This window comes from Agelaius phoeniceus, chromosome 5, assembly GCF_051311805.1.
Source record: "Agelaius phoeniceus isolate bAgePho1 chromosome 5, bAgePho1.hap1, whole genome shotgun sequence".
Classification (NCBI taxonomy): Eukaryota; Metazoa; Chordata; class Aves; order Passeriformes; family Icteridae; genus Agelaius; species Agelaius phoeniceus.
This window is the reverse complement of record NC_135269.1, coordinates 42,260,166-42,276,902: the sequence shown is the minus strand read 5'-3', so window position 1 is coordinate 42,276,902 and position 16,737 is coordinate 42,260,166. Positions and strand designations below refer to the sequence as shown.

General features: G+C 36.2%; 1 protein-coding gene across 3 annotated transcripts in view; it reads left to right on the top strand.

Moving 5' to 3' along the window:
- SLC16A7 (solute carrier family 16 member 7) overlaps positions 1-16,737 on the top strand; it is an 80,388-nt gene that overhangs the window by 41,642 nt on the left and 22,009 nt on the right. For all 3 annotated transcript variants that reach the window (XM_077178875.1, XM_077178876.1, XM_054631842.2), the window contains one exon: positions 4,984-5,226. In XM_077178875.1, the coding sequence (XP_077034990.1) occupies positions 5,013-5,226 (214 nt within the window). In that variant the 5' untranslated portion in view covers positions 4,984-5,012. The remainder of the gene's footprint in view (positions 1-4,983; positions 5,227-16,737) is intronic.

Below are 16,737 nucleotides of genomic sequence, written 5' to 3'. Positions count from 1 at the left end.
TACTTTGCCTCCAGATCTGAGTAGTTAGAACTAAAAGCAGAGAACAGACTTTGTTGCTACCTTACAGTTTTTGCACATCTTCCCTTTCTTCAGAAAAATAAACCAAAAAACAACCTCGCAAGTAGGAGCAAAGCCTTCTCACAAAACTAACAAGATACATTTTTCTTCAAAGGCTCAAAATTGTTCCCAAGATTGTGACAATAACTCATAGAAGTTGGTGAGGCAATGCCATTTGATGAGATGTTACCTGCTATTCTGCCATCCTGCTTAGAATTCATTAAAGAGGGGTTAATGAAAATGGAAAATCTTACAGCATTTAAGCAAGGATCTTTGATAAGAGTATAATTCTAAACTCCCTATGTTCTAATGCTTCTATGTAATGCTTCTATGCTTCTAAGTAATTTATTTCAAATACAGCAGTGTAATTAACATGTGTTAAGGGTAAGTTGGAGCAACAGACTATTCAAACCTATAAAGCAAACATTGTACCCCACCTGAGCTCCTAGCTCTAGCATTAAGCAGTGCAAATAATCTGCATTGGCTACGTAATGAGATTCTAAAATGCACACATATTTAAAAATCTCAATCATAACTCACATCTTATTTGGGCATTAGTCTATATGCTAGCTCTGACACTGATCTTAGGACATGAGACTTAGGTCACTCTTAGGTCACTCAGTCTGTTATCATATTTGTTTCCCACATCTAAAAGTGGATTATATTTCTCAGTCACCTCACAGGGATGTTATAAGACTGATTTTGCTCAAGTTTGCAAAGCTTTTTGCAATTCTTGGCTTACTGTCTGGAACTGGAGGGCAGTACACAAATGCAAAGTATTTCTACTATCCTAACAGCAGCTGGGGACAGATTTTTCACATGCCAGTTCTTATACTCTGGGACATGTGGCTGCTGAGTAAAGTGGTGATGGGGCACATTAAGGACAAGGAAGACAAAATGCAAGCAGTAAAACAAACAGTTTCTCTAACTTTGCAGAAAAACAAAACTAAAACTCCCAGTAAAATCAGAGTCTTAGTAAACAAGAGAACAATATAAACCCTTCTCAGAAGGGTCTTTGACAAGCTGTTATATTGATAGCTGATTCTGGCAGCTGGCAACTGCAGAATATTAATGAAGCATTGGTAGGCACATGAGCACTTTGAACAGGTTGATTGCAACTGAAGTCTACAATGCATGGTATCAAGATACATTATTTGTTTGTAGCATTTGCTCTTAGTTTGACCTTGCTTGCTTGCTACTTTTTTCCTTTTTTCTTTCTCCCTTTTTTCCTTCCTTTCACATCTATCCTTTTCCCCTTCCTCCTCCTTCCTTTTTCTTCTTTCTCTCTTTTATTCACTAGTTCTCATATTCCTAATTAAGTTCAAATGTGATGAAAATTGCAATAAAAATGTTGCTTATCATATGTTATAAAAGTGTCCTCTTGTTTCTCTCCTACTATTTGGCAGCAGACGCATGCAGCTCCTATCACAGTAAACTGCATTCTTGTTCAGTGCTTGCATAGATGGGATTTATACAGGGAACTAGAAAGAGCTTAGGAGAAAATCCTTGTGCACATCTGACTCAGGACATGTAAAGGCTGAGGAATCTCTGTGTATTTGACAGCAAGAAGTGAGATTGATGGCTTCACTCAGGACCCACTCCAGTCACTATTCCCCTGCTGTTTCCCTGGGAGGGGGCAGGCCGTGTTCCTTGCCCACTGCTTGCCTATAAAGGCAGAGGTACCAGCAATGCTCTCTTGCTAGCTTTAAGCACATGACAGAATTCATATGACTGACTAAGAACACTGGTGGTGATCTTTATTTACTCAAGCTCTGTTTCTTTTTTTTTCTTATTTTGGTCTGGTACTGTGTCCTTCACGTGAACATCATCACACATGCTTGTTTTTAGGATTTCTGCCATATTTCTTTTTATTCTTCACAGCCCATAATAACCTATAGGAGTTTCTGAAAAGGCATTTTGATTATCACTGCTTCATTCCTCCATCTTTTGCTTCTTCCTTTATCAACATTTGTGTCTACTAATGTAAAATCCTGGGTTTTTTTGGTTGCTGATGGATTTTGCACTTGTCATAATACTACCTATATTACTCAAATATTACTAGTTAGGCTTAGGTTAGAGCTGGGTATATTAATGGGTTAGACTTCTTTAGGAGGGATTCAGTTTCAGGAATTGCAGCAGGACATTAAAAGCAGATTTTACAGGAGAATACCACTTTAGGTCCTGAGCATGTGTGAGATGTTGGATTTAATGTTTGTGAGAAAATGAACACTTATTTTCACCTTGGTACAAACATGTATTTGTTATTTTTTTCCTCTTCCCCTTTCATTGACTGGAGCTAATATTGGCCATGATGATCATAAAGGAATATCAGGGAAGCTATTCTTAGCTCTACTTTGTGGAATAAACAGGAGGTGTGAGATACTATGATCCAGGCTCTTCTTTGTGACAGCATGATGCCCACTGTAGGTTGGCAGGCAGGACCATGCAGTGGCCTTTGCACCAGCTTGCCTCTAGGCTAAGGCACAGGAGCAGCCAATGCCCCTTTGCTTGTCTCCTTAATGCTCCTGTAATTTACTGTGAAGTTCTTAAAGGGAGGAAAGCACTGAACTGTCAGAGCCTGTTCTTCTATCCTAAAGGGGTGGATATAGTGGGATCTCTCCAAACTATTAGTGACATTCAGGAAACTTCAGCATTCTTTTAGCTAATGTGGTGGCTGTGATTTTTCAAAGTGCTTTTGTATAATTTTTAGGAAAAGGAGTGCTTCCTCAGTAAATTGATAAGCCCTTTCCATTTTTATGAAGAGCAATGTGTTGATGTTGTTTGCCATCCCAAAAATTCATAATAGCGATAGAAGTGTTGTCATGTGAATATTAAATATGAAAACAAATATGCTCAAGCCTTTGAAGTGTAAGAAAACAATAGTTAACCTTTTTCATTAAACAACCAAAAGTTTTCTCAGATGAGCAGAACAACAGTTTTTCTGGGATAGATGGCAAACTCTTGTTCTTTACTTCCACCTAACTCAGAAATAGAATTCTGCTTTTTTATGGCAAATTTGAGTTTTTCTGCTCTTGAACAGGCAGTTGATCATTTTTATTTGTGCTCTAAGTTACAGTGGGCTTTCTGAGATGCTCTTCCTTCTAATGGATCTTTATTAGCAGAAAGAAAGTTGTGTTTAACAGTGTTCAAAAAGTTAAGTCTCAGCAACCAGAATTGTTTCTGTTTGTCCAACTTGTTCTAGTGACAGGCCCAGGTTTTCCTCTCTGAGCTTTCTCAGTGAACTAACAAACTGAGACTGGGATAAGCAGAAACAAAGTACATACCAGAGGTTCTTTCTGGACATGCATATAAATAGATTTATATGCTCTGTGTACAGAGCAAGAGATATCTACTCCTTCCAGCAGGAAATCTCAGTTATATGGTGCAGAAGCCAAACTACCTGGGCTTTTAAAATTTTGCCTAAAAACCTGATGTTTTAGTCATTGATTTAGCTTTCCCCAGTGGTGTGCCAGCTATGTGAGATTGTAGCTGATGTCTACAGTCAGCTTCAGTGAACTGGAGAATCAAAAGTACACTGGGTTTCTATCACAGGGCTAGCCTAGTAATAGGTAATCTTAAAAACAATATTTTGCTTGTTTTGTGGCATATATTGCATGCAGTGCTACATGGCATTTACCCTAAAAGTACTCCAGGCACTATCCCAAGAGATAAGTATAAGCTGACACAGTTGGGTTTTTTTCGTTTTTGTTAAAGTAATCATCTCACTCCCACTGCTAATGCAGTTTACTGTGAGAAATTGGAATATGCTGTAAATGGCACAGAAGAAATCATGGAGAGGCTTGCTGGTAATCATAAGCATAACAGCAACCTACTCACTGTTATCATCAACAGTTTTGAATACTAGTATGGCAGGAGACCAATCAAGAGTAATAAGTTGCCTAAATGCCCAAGAAAGAAACGGGGAGGAAAGAAGAATTTGCAGTTCATATTGTATGTGTAGATTGAAAAAAAACTCCAGTTCAGTGTTTAATAATAACGGGATTTGTTAGTGGAAAAAATCTCAGAAATAAAAAACGGATTTTCACCACTACATATTTTCTAAAAAAGTTAATGCAGAATGTAAAAAAAGTAATGTTTTAGATATCAGGATGATGTTAGCAATATGAAATTTATTTCAGGCCTCAGAAGTTTTGTGTGGATTTGAGCTGCCTGAATGTGTTGGCTACACGTCTTAGAACCTCTGTAAACTATCATTCTGGTGGCAGCTCTTAAGATCAATTCAAAATTATAGAAGCACTGTGGAAAGCTTCCTGATGTCTTCTAATATGTGGAAACAGCAAAATTAATACCATCAAGCTCACCTTGTTCCTGCAAGTTATATCAACATCAAAATATCAAAATCTTAAGAGTAAAAAGTGGAATATTAATATTACATATTTATTTTATGGATACAGAGGGAATTTTAAATTTCTGCTTAGATCTCTGCTTTTCAGATGTTCGCGATTTGTTCCTCTCTGTTGTTGATGATGATTTTGCTGCGGTACCAATAAATCTCACTAACACTTATTTATAGCATTTAGTTATAATTTAGGTGTAACTTTTTTCAAATTGTTTCTTTTCCACTCTGTAGATTGTAGAGCTACATAAATTAACCCACACAAACAAGTCCCTTTGCAATAAGTGACTAATTGCAAATACAACTTCAGTGACTGAGATGAGTGATTTTTAACAGTTGGCACATATTGACTAGGCTATTGGAAATATTCTTGCCACAAGTTTTTTTGCAAAACAGCTTTTGCTTCTAAAATCAGGTACTCTTGTTCTGTGGTCCCATGAAAGATGGCAATTGATCTTTTTCTCCAAGGCTTTTTTATGTTCCCTGCAGATGACTATTGAATAACATAGTTTGATATGGAAAAAATGAAAAAAATTTGACAATCCGTTTCTTTCCTTTTTTTTTTTCAGTCTAATTGGAGAAGAGACAGAGACCAAAAATGCCACCTGCAACAGGAGCGCCAGATTACCCACCTCCTGATGGAGGCTGGGGATGGGTTGTGGTCTTTGGGGCTTTTATCTCCATTGGATTTTCCTATGCCTTCCCCAAAGCCATCACAGTGTTCTTCAAAGAAATACAAGAGATCTTCCACACATCATATAGTGAGATAGCTTGGATATCATCAATAATGCTTGCTGTCATGTATGCAGGAGGTAAGACATTCCTGAAATTAGTAAATAACTTTGCTTGGCTGTTTTTTTCATGTGGGCTTAGAGCATTTTTTCCCTTTGGGCCTTTTCTTTGTTCCTCTACCTAAGATTCAAGTAATTTGAATAAAAAAATATTTTGCAATCTTTCCCTAAATTCACAATTTTTAAGAGTATAACTTCCCAACAAATCATTGCCCAAATAATTTCTTCTGGGTCTAGGAGTAAATTTGGTCAGTTTCCACTGACTTGGTGAGATTTCTCAGTATATCCAATGATGAAGCTTAATCACAGAAAATTATTATGGCAACGAGGGTTCATTCATGAGGCACTGGTATTCCTCTGTAGACAAGGGTTTACATCTGGTCCTTAGTTGTCCTGAGAGTGATGTTTCAAACATGCCATCTGTATGACAGCTAACAGGCAGACAATCTTATTCTTGGGATTGAACAGGGAACATAAATTCTCTGATACCTTTCTTCTTGCAAGCTAGCAAGTAAAGAACAAGACAGATGTAAAAGTATTTTAAAGTATAAAGCTATGTTTAAGAACTAAGTGTCAGATCTGCTTTGACAGGCTTTGTGTCTATCAGCTCCAAAGACTAACTTGTTAAATTCTGCATGGTTTCTTCATTTTATCAGAATTTTTTTCTCCTTTAAGTATTGGTGAGTGCTAGCTGCTGTTTAGGCAAAACACTTAGACAGTTCAAAGGTGTGAATTATGTTAATTCAGGCAACAGATCTGGTATTTCCCTTTCTTTTAATGCTAAGAGATAACCACGTGGAGCATCTGACTATTTGCACTGATGAAGCAATTAAATGCATACATTTACAAACGTGTGTTTATGTATATGTACATATGTGTGAATGTACAGACATAGAGACTGAAAACACTGTGCTGATAGCATACTGATACTGAAACTCTTTAATCGCTGAAGAGTGTTGCTCCAGTATTTTTCAGAAGTGGTGTTTGTGTAACAGTAAAGTACAGTGTTGTCAGGTCCAGCAAATGATCTATTGAAGGGTTAATAAAGTGTCATTTCCAGCATGGTAGTTTTTTTATCTCTTATTTCATTCTCCCTAAACTCTGACACATTAATGGCCCTACCTTACTTAGTAGTCAGGGAAGTAAGGAGCATGCCTACAAAGAGGATCAGGCTATCTGGATTGCTCTCCAACTACCTCTTATTCCCTGTCTGACTACAATCTGGTGCATTAGCTTTTTCACCTCAGTTGAAGGGATGGAAAAATGGATCTTTTTTCAAATTCTGTCAGTCACAGAGACCTTATGAAGATGTCTTGACAAATGGTATCTGTATCAACAAAAGTATGCTATTGACATATTTTGATACTATTTTTATTCGTATACTAATAGAAAATTCTGAGTTCCTCACAAGCCGGTGGAGAAATTTAAAGGATTTTATAGAGCCAGCGACAATAGTCAAGTGAATTCACCAAAATTCACCAGGTGAAGAAATAACTTGAAGCATTCAAGAGTAGAGTGAAAGAGGGTATATCTCCTCACATTCAAGTCCCCTCTAATGGAGCACTTTCTTAAGGGTGCATCAGTACTTGCACTATGGATTGTACCTGTGTAACTGTGGAAACCTCTGAACAAGTGTTGAACCCATCTTCCCATCTGTATGGGAAGATAGCAGGTGTTGAAAAGCTGGATAATTTTTCTGCCTTCTGTACACTGTGACTTGCTGATCCTGAGCTCCTTTAACAATGTGAAGCAGGTTTGCTCTATGGTGCAGGTGCTGCTATGTTGTGTTCTCTGCGTAGCATTTCATTTATGCCATTTCTGTCAGGTCAAAGTTCACCCAGGGTCACCAGGACATTTCGCTGTGGTCATTTTTATCCGTGAGGTTCAATGTGCACAACTTTTCCCATTAAATACAAAAGATTAAGTATTTCTGCCTTTTCTCTAGTACTTCTTTGACTGTTCTAATTACCAGTTACTAACTGCGCTTCTATATTGACATTAAAAACTACAAAATTGTTTGCTATTCATTCTGCTGACACCTACCCCATTTACTACAAAGATTATCAGCACAGGAACAATAAGCAGAGTTGTTTAGATATCTTGTTACAGACTCTTGGTTTTAAATTGCTGAGAGTGACGACCCTGCCTGATATAAACACTCTTTGAAGCCAAAGCTTCTCTAGGACCACTTCCTAATAACTGGGCCATTTAGACAATCACTGGCAGAATATGAAATAGCAATCCGGAAAAACATTTCTGAAGGAAATCACTTCATTGTTTTTAGTATCTAAAGGTGATTTGATTCTTCTTTCACATTTGATGTGCTGTAATGTGAAATACACGTTCAGGCCACAAGTACAAGGTGCGTTGTTTACTAGGAAGTGTGATATGTGCACCTGCAATGAACACTGTTCATCATGCTACTAATGAAGGTAACCTGAAAACATCTACGATCTGTCATCCTCATTACAGCTTAACATTCAACCTATTAATCATCACAGTGGGGTCAGTGAATAAGTTAGACTCTGTGCAGACACTTTTTGCTTTGGAGGCTGCAGCCTCTTGCAGTAATTAGCTGGCATCTGTGTTTCTGCAACAAGGTATTAACTTACCTTTCAATGCCTCAGTAAAAAGCTCCAGTAAGGAGCTAAAAGAATGTTAATTATATTTATCACTTACTTCGTACTTAGAATAAATGGCATTAAATTATAGCAGACCATCTGGCAATCCATATGGTCTCCTGCAGTCCTGGTTAATTCCAGCAAATAGGTCAAGCACAGCATTCACCCTGTTAGGAAAGCACCAGGCAGAGGTGACAAATCTGATAAATCAAATCAATATGAAACTAATTTTCTCTCTCAATCTGGCACAATATGCAGTTTCTTACTATTTTCTGTTGTGTTTTGGGGGTTGGTTTGTTTGTTTTCTTAAGCTCTCTCTTCCTTCTTCCCTCACCCCCCCAACCTTTTGATGTCTGTTAGAGTTTACTAAAAAGGCATCCCAAAAAGCAAGATCCAGTGATGTGATTAAGGTTACAAGTATTGCACATGCTCTACTGTTCAGGCCATGCTTGATAAAAGCATCCTCTGGAGAAGAGCAGTCGTTCAGTCTCCATGGTAACTCCTTCTTCTGCCTCTCTTGAGCAGAGACTGTCAATTGCATTAAATTAAGGGTGATGGTTTTGTGATGGATTCCTACACCCAAGGGACTGAGATTGGGACCACCAGACTTTTGTTACTGGAGGACAGAAGCTGGGATAAAATGGAATTAGTTGAGTTATCCTGACAGCACAATCTGTGTTCCTGCATGTGTATGAACAGATATGTGTATAAAATGCATATGCATGTATGTATTCCTATGTATATAAAATATATATGTATCCATACACTTACAGAGTAATATGTCTGCTCCAACACACAGAGAAATTAAGGAATTAAAGAAAAAGGTCAAATACATTTGACCTCAAGTTCTCTTAGTTCATTCTTCTCTTTTTCAAAACTTTACCTCTCACTTTGTGCAGCGTTATCAGCCAAAGGTGATTAAGGAGCTTCTTATCAGAGCTCGATCTGTTTCCAGTAAAAATGTTTTCATTGCTTTCAGTGTGGGTTTGATAGGAGCCACAGTGGCAGCTATGAAAGCCATGTGACAGGTCTGGTGATTTCAGACAGAACTGACCTTGAGTTTTAGATTTCCTCAGGGAAAAAGCAGTTTGTTCACTTGCTGGTCCTTAACTCTTTTTCTATCATTTTTCCAAGGACAGTTTCAGTTTGCAGTTTTTGTTTCTTTTGTTTGCTTGTTTGTTTGTTTGTTTGTTTTCTCAAAAAGTACTTTTTGGGTGTAACATTGGGTTTTGAAGATTAGCTTGAGCTGGTAAATCCTTCAAGCCATACCCAGCTGTGAAATGTGGGGCAGTCTTGCTGGTCTGAAGTTCAGAAAACATAAAAGTTTCATTTAAATTCTGGATAATGTTTCTGAGTAAATACTTGAAAATACATTTTTAGACTGCTTTGGAATAAAGATGCTATATAAGTGTATGGAGTGCCCATTATAATTTTTCAAAACACACTTATTCTTTAAAAATGTAGCACTTAATATCTTCCTTTCTCTTCAGTATTGCATAAGTTATTCAAGTCTGAAGTTAAGTGTTTCCAAACAATAGCAAACCCTTGAAGGATTTTTCATCTGACAACACAAAAGTAGCCTATAGACAAGTCCTCATTTTGACTTTCTCTATTATTAATTTGGAAAATAACGTATCATATGGTATGTTCAAAATATTTGTGATTTTATCTCAGTGGGTGTTTTGGTGATATTGCTGTGAGATGAAATGGCGTGCATGGTGGAGATGACAGTTGTGAAATCCATGTAACACAAACAACAGATGGTTATGGATTTTTACTTTTGGGCAGAACCTGGGTTCCTACACTTTTCTTCCTTCCTGATAACATTTTCTAATTTCGGTTTTACAAATACAGGCACAAGGAATTCAGTGGCCATCAATATGGAGATTGAGAAGCTTTCTTGAATTGACCTATCTCCTTTGTTGTCAGGGCCAAGTGTTTTTCCCCATCAGAATATGCAAAGTGTTGCATTTTAATAACCTCATTTAAAGTGCCCTTGAAAGCAGAACTTACTTACTTTCTGAGTTCCTCATGGGCATAAGGGAATACTTCACATTTAGCCTGAGATATATGAAAAGCATCTATGTGAAGTTAATTTGAGACTCACAGATAAAAGAAAAGGAGTCGTAATGAGGTTTCACAAGAACAGAGCATTTTGACTCTTACTAGCAAATGGAGATAAGAGTAACAAAATATTATAAATATACATTAGTTCAGTTCTTAAAAAAACAAGACCTGAATGCTAAAGCCTGTGAAGGGTAATACAGCCAGGTCTTGTATTTCTTGCAAGGCTTTGAGTTTTAGTAAAACTGGACATTGTAGGGTAGCGTTCTGCAGAAGGAATGTATGTTTTAAACAGAGATGTTTTAAACCAAGATGTCTTCCTAGATGTTTAGAAAACACTCTAAAATGGTCAAGGGAAGAAAGGTGAAAAAAAAACCAAAAGCATATCTGTTTTAGATGGTTTTATAAATTTTCTTTTCACACAGGTTTGTCACCTTATGTACAGGAACAAGATGGTTTTTTACTCTGCAACTTGTTACATTTTGCTGAACAGATAAGACCTAATTGCTAAATATTCATCGCCTTTTGTGGATCCAATTTTGTCAAGTTTTCATGAAAAAAAGGTTTTGCTTGGGTCTGGATACACTTAGGAAGCCGGTCTCAAAGCTAAGGACATGCTTCCACTGGAAGAAATAAGGAGTTTTTTGTCTTTTATTGTATGTTTGTGTTAATTTTGAGTAATTGTCAGAAAGACATTACATGATACAGAGTTCCCACTGTGTTTCTATGAACCTCTTTTGATGTTCCAGCCATAGGGTATTTGTCATGGTTTGATACATATGATCACCTGGGGCATGCTTTAGAGGTGAACATGGCAGTGATGGGTTAGTGATTGTACTTGGTGATCTTGGAGGTCTTTTCCAACTTTAACAATTCCATGATTCTATAGAAATATTTGCGGTAACTTAAATTTAATTAACTTGAGCCTTTTACTAAAACAGGTCTCATTTACATAAAAGTAGGCAATGTGGATTACATAATGAACATTAATTAATAACTCTCCTTTTGTAAGACTTTGTCTTGATCTTAATTTGGTTTTACAGACAGGGATTTCAATAAGTAAATAAATATTGACAGCTTTTTTATCTGCAGAAATGATGCTTTTTTGATTTTCACTTAGTTTCAATTAATAGGTCAAAGTCTAACAATAATAAACAACATGCATCATTTTCTAAGGAGCTAAAACTTTGGGTTTGTTTAAGAAAGGTATCAAGGGACAAACTGTGGCCTTTGATATGTTCATTGAGCTTGTAAAACTTTGAGGAAAGAATGCTTATTTTGTGAGTACTGCAAATGTTGGATTAGTTCCCATATAGTTTTTCAGTGGATCATACAATGGCTGTGTTCGTGATGTGTGTTGGGTAATTCAAAGGTAATGGAACAATGGTCTAGCGCAACTGGAAATCATGAGACATTTATGCAGATACCAGAGAAGAACTGTGGGGAAGGAAAAGTCTGTGTATACCATTGTAGTCACCCAGCACTTCAAATGAAAGAGTAAACCCAGCACTTTACAAAGAACTTATTATAGAATTTTACTGGTCCATTGTTTTGGAATGTCTAAGAACTATTCCCTTGTTTATTTTGAAGAGTATATTCAAGGAAAACAGAGTTGTACTGATATGTTTAGAAGGTATTCTAAGCCAGTATCAAATGGCAACAGCTGAGACATACTGTGGTTCAAGATATGTAGTTATGCAGTCATTAGCAGAGGTGAGTGTGCCAGACACTTTGTGATAGGCTTGTGGTGATGCCAGAGGAACAGCAGAAATAAAAAAATGTGATGGCTTAGAATGTTTTTTTATGATTACATTAGGTACTCTTTAAATTGATTCACTAATTTTGAAGATTTTTGCAAAGACCACCTGGTAAATGTGTTTAAATGTATAAACCATATGAAGCATTTTTTAGGAGTCAAAAAACTTTTAATCTAATAGTGATATTCTATTGAAATTCTGTACCTCCAAGAATGCAAACGAATGCAGCTTTAGTAGGTAATACATGTTTTGTTGGTGCATACAAGCCAAAGAAAATCTTAGCTTTCTTTTCCACAAATTTTGGCAGGTATTTTTTCATTGTCAAGAGACAGTTAAGTATTTGCAGTTCTGCCTGATTTTTGTCTGGGGGAATATCTACTATGACATGACATCCAAATGAAAGAATGTGATTAAAACAGGAACTCTATTGTGAAATAAGATGTTGATTTACTCATATAGCTCAAACACATCTTTTAACAGTTCCTCACTGATGATGGGAATGTGTGCCCGTTTGGTTTTCTATGCGTAATACTTGGAAACACGTACCATTAAAAGGTTTAACTTTTAGAAAACTTTGAAGAAAGTATTGGTATCTTTACAGCTGTTTTGCAATAGTAGCTGGAGATAATATGAACAGGATTCATGTGTTTCATCTTCTTCAGCAAAGGCACCTATATCTGACCAGTTGTCTAGACATCTTCTGTTGTCAGTCAATAAAGATGGGAACTTCTAATTCATTCCTTCTGAAGCTAAAAGTCCAAAACACATCAAATACAAAGACTTCTTTGGCTTTCGAGTGCTAAAAGAATCTAGAGGTAAAGTTCAAATTCTCCACAAATCTGAGTTGATGACGCCCTACATGATTGTTGCCCAGCACTAATACATTATATTTTGCTACCTAGAGACCTGGAAATTTAAAAACATTCTTATTTGAGATACACACCCACTGTTAGGGGTTTTAAGCTTGTTGTGTTTAACGTTTGATTTCTTCTTTAATCTTCTTGTATGTTGAATGGGTTATAATTCTCCCAAGTTCCAGTGACACTGACTCAGTTGCATTAGTTTTAGCCCTATTAAAATACCTGGTAATTTTAACAGTACCTTTGAGCTTGTAAATCTTCTCTTACCTAGCAATGACTTTCCTCATACCTGTTTCTTATGGAAGAAATTTCCTTTCTTCCATAAGCAGATAAGAAAAAAACACAACTGGCTTGTCTAATAATTGTCTAGGTTTACATTCTTCTGTGGCTGATTATAAGCTGATAGAAATCGGTGGATCTGTTACATTTTCTTATGCTCTGTGAATGATTTAAAGGTTAAATACAGTTCAGTCTCTTTGTAACAAGATCCCCAAACACTTCTCTTATCGGTATCAGCTGGCAGCACCAACTTTGTCATGCTGCAAACCGTACTCATACTGCTCTCCTATGGAGGAATCCTTTGCTCTTCCTGGAACAGAACTTGCCTGAGTAAAATTTGTAGTTCTTTTAAAAGGATGAGCTTCTCTGTCCCACATATATTGCTTCCAAATTTGCAGGATTTCCCAAGAACTCTGCACAAGCTTTCAAGATTGGACTGGCACAAGAGAAGGCAGCAAATGTCCTATTTAGCCTTCGCTAGGAGGTGGAGTAATCTTATGTCCTTGGAAGTAAAATTTTACTCAGAAAAGCTTCTAGAGCAGTGCTGGTCTAAATTATTTGAGTTACTGGCATGTACCCAACTTGCAAAATTAATATCTCCTTTCTGTGTCATTGCTGAGCTTTAAGTGTACATAATAAAGTGAATGAGTCTGCTATTACTTGCCTCGTCAGAATATTTGTAATTTTCAGAGCAGCAAGTAAATAAACAAAGTGCAGGAGGCTTTACTTCTCGATATTTAACTTAAAGGCTGTCTTTAGAGGAACTATACAATCCATAAGAAACCAAGACTCCAGAATGGGTACCATGAAACATTTGATTAAGGAGCATAAGTGTTTAAAGCTGGAGAGAAGGAATACCTTCATTGATGATGTTACTCTCTTATCAGAGACATGTAAAACAACTGCCTGGGGCTCCATTCCGAGTATGAGCATCGATGCTTATCTTGTGAGAAATGCTTCATTTTAAATACCTTAGTGATCTCATAAAGTTCAAAGTTAAATTATTTTTTTTCACCTACCTAAAGTCAATAAGTCAACATTAAACATGTTTATATATTTATGCAAATATGTTCATCGTTAGGTGTGTTTGCAACATCAAGATTTCTTGACAATGTACCTTCAATGACTTTCATGATTTCAGAGGCATTCATTAAATCTCATTTTTATTTATATTCACCTTAGAAAGACATGATTCATAAATGATTAATATCTTTTCCCCCATATAAAATATAAATAAAATATAGAATACTAGCTTTGAAGAATTACAAGATTTGAGCAAAGCTGGAGGTATTCACTTTATTGAAGTAATCATTGGATACAACTTCTGACCTGTTTGTTAGTAAGCTGATATCTGCTTCATAAATGGAAAACAAAAATCTAAGGACACAGTACAATTTGACCTCAAGTATGAATCTCCTAACTTGGATTTTAATTTATTGGATTCCATCAAGCCCTGATGCTGCAAAGTTCTCTGAGAAATCAGGAATCAGGGACTGTGACTGTAAGGATTATTCATTGGAACAACAGATTCTGTAACAAAACATTTCCAGGTAGTGACCTGAAATTGTTTGATTCTCACATGGGAAAAGAATGTAGTCAACATTGGAGATGATTCTAAGGGGCTCGAGCCCCCTCACATGAGCAATCACTCAGGGGACTACACCTCACAGAATGAGATGTGGCAGTTCCTCTCAGAGAGAGGTTCAGTGTGTGTTAAGTGACTGCATATACAGTAATAAACACCACTTTTGGCTTATACTAAAATAAGAAACTGTAGAGTTGCAAGTTTCCTAAGACTGTTTGGTAATGATATGCAATATGATACCTAATAACCTTGGAAAAAATGTTTGTAATTATTTTGAGCTAAGAGGAAGAATTAGTTCCTGGTAATGCCACACAGTTATATTTTTAATTTGTTTATTTATATGGCAGAACACAGTAGAAATATTTCAGAGTGAATTTTTTGAAGAATTTTAATTTAACTGAAAATTCTGAGGCTTGAAATTTTTATTTCAGCTTGGGAATAAAATTGATGTTAAAGCATAAAGTTGGTTCATGCAATGCTTTTTGAATTTTCTGTATTGTTCCTTAAAAATCAACTAGCATGCCACATAATATATGTGGGAGTGATTCTCTTGTCTTTTACACAGCACCATAGTTTATACCTGTGGAAAGAGTGTGCAAGGTTACATTTGCCACTGTGATTTAGAAGCTCTTCATATTTACTTACTCAAATGTAAACAGTAAGCTGAGTGCAAAGCACTTGACCCTATGCTCAGAGAGCCAGAGCTGAAGTGGCAAATGGGGTTAAGACAAGAACAAATTTGTATTATGGAATTTCTTCCAGATTATTTCACCTGATGTTATAAAAAATTACCTGACAAGGTGTTCAGATATACACATTGCCTAGATCAGGCAAAGTTCTGACCAATTGCTTTCCAGTAAGATGCATTAAAACTTACTAAAAAAACATAGTTCCTCTTGTAGGAAGAAAATATTACTTTCCTCAGTAAACCTCAGTAATATTCTCCTCACAGGCACACATGGTAAATCTTTGCAGAAGTAGGTATATTTCATTGGATTATTTTAATATGTTCTTGCTGAAGAATGTCAACATAATTCTTTAGTGGAAAGGTGGCTCCAGAAATGCATGATGCTCCAGCAGTATCTGTAATACAAATGATGAAAAGCCTGTATTTTAATGGGCACTAATTTATTTTGAATTTATGATGCATCGCAGTCATTAGAAGGAAGCTGCTTTACATTACTACATGGAGAATAAGGTTTCTGCCAGTGGCAGGTTGTTTTATTTCTTCACAGAAGGTAAAAAACCCCTCTTTTTTCAAAAGCCACACAAATACTATCTTAAGGTGCAGGAGGATGGGACTAGGTCACCAAGCCCCTTCATGTTGCCTTTTGAAGCAGAGCTCAAATACTCCTTGTTCATATAAGCAGACCTGATCTAGATTTTCCCACCCGTACACTTTCAGAAAATCTTGTCTATGGAGGTGCATCCTCTGCTGCTGCAAGGGAAAGAACAATGTAGACTGTGTAGAGAATGTTATGAATGTTGTTTCCTCTCTAGTCCAGCCAAAATGCAAATGCCATAACAGCCTTTGTCCAACTCCTTTATAATATATTTCTTTTCCACTGTCCAAGTCCCAGGCTTTTTCTTCTATTTTTTCCTGACTCTTTCACTCCTAACTTGGTCATAACTTATTCTAATTTTGATTGAGTCCACAAAATAAATGGCATGTGACTCTACACAGAGAACAATTTAAAAATTTGAAACCACATCCAAGTAAAGCTTTTTCTAAAGCAGATGGAAATCTAAAAGTGACAGTTCAATAGCAAATTCAGCTCTGATGAGAAAACATATGTGAGGTGGGTATGGGAATATGCAAAGATAAACTGACATCTACTCAGATGTAAAGATTTAAGAAATGTATCTAATTTCTCCATCAACTTCATTGCACAGAGTTATTCTGAGACATGTATTTGTCCATAAAAGGCTAGAGAGATGCAAGGAAAATAGAATATAAGATATTAGAAACCACTCTTAAATTTTTGATTATTCAGTAAATATTTTACTTAATATTATTTTTAGAAAGCAGTTAAAAATAGGTTGTCTCAAATTTAACCAAATTGGAAATCATAGGCTCATAGAGTGGTTGGGCTGGGACAATTTCAGAATTTTATATATGTTGATTGAGTTGTCCTCGAAGTTTCCACTTTTAGGGTTTAATAAAGGCTACTAATTTGAGCATAGTTGAAATGAACATGCATTGAAAAAATTAAAAACATCACATCATGTAAATCTTGTTACTGTTTTTGATCAAGAGTTATTTGTTATTATGATAACTTTTGGCTAATAATAATATTTTGATAACTTTGGGCTAATAACTAATTTTGATCTTTTTTTCTTCATGTTTCTAGGCATTTAACAGTTTA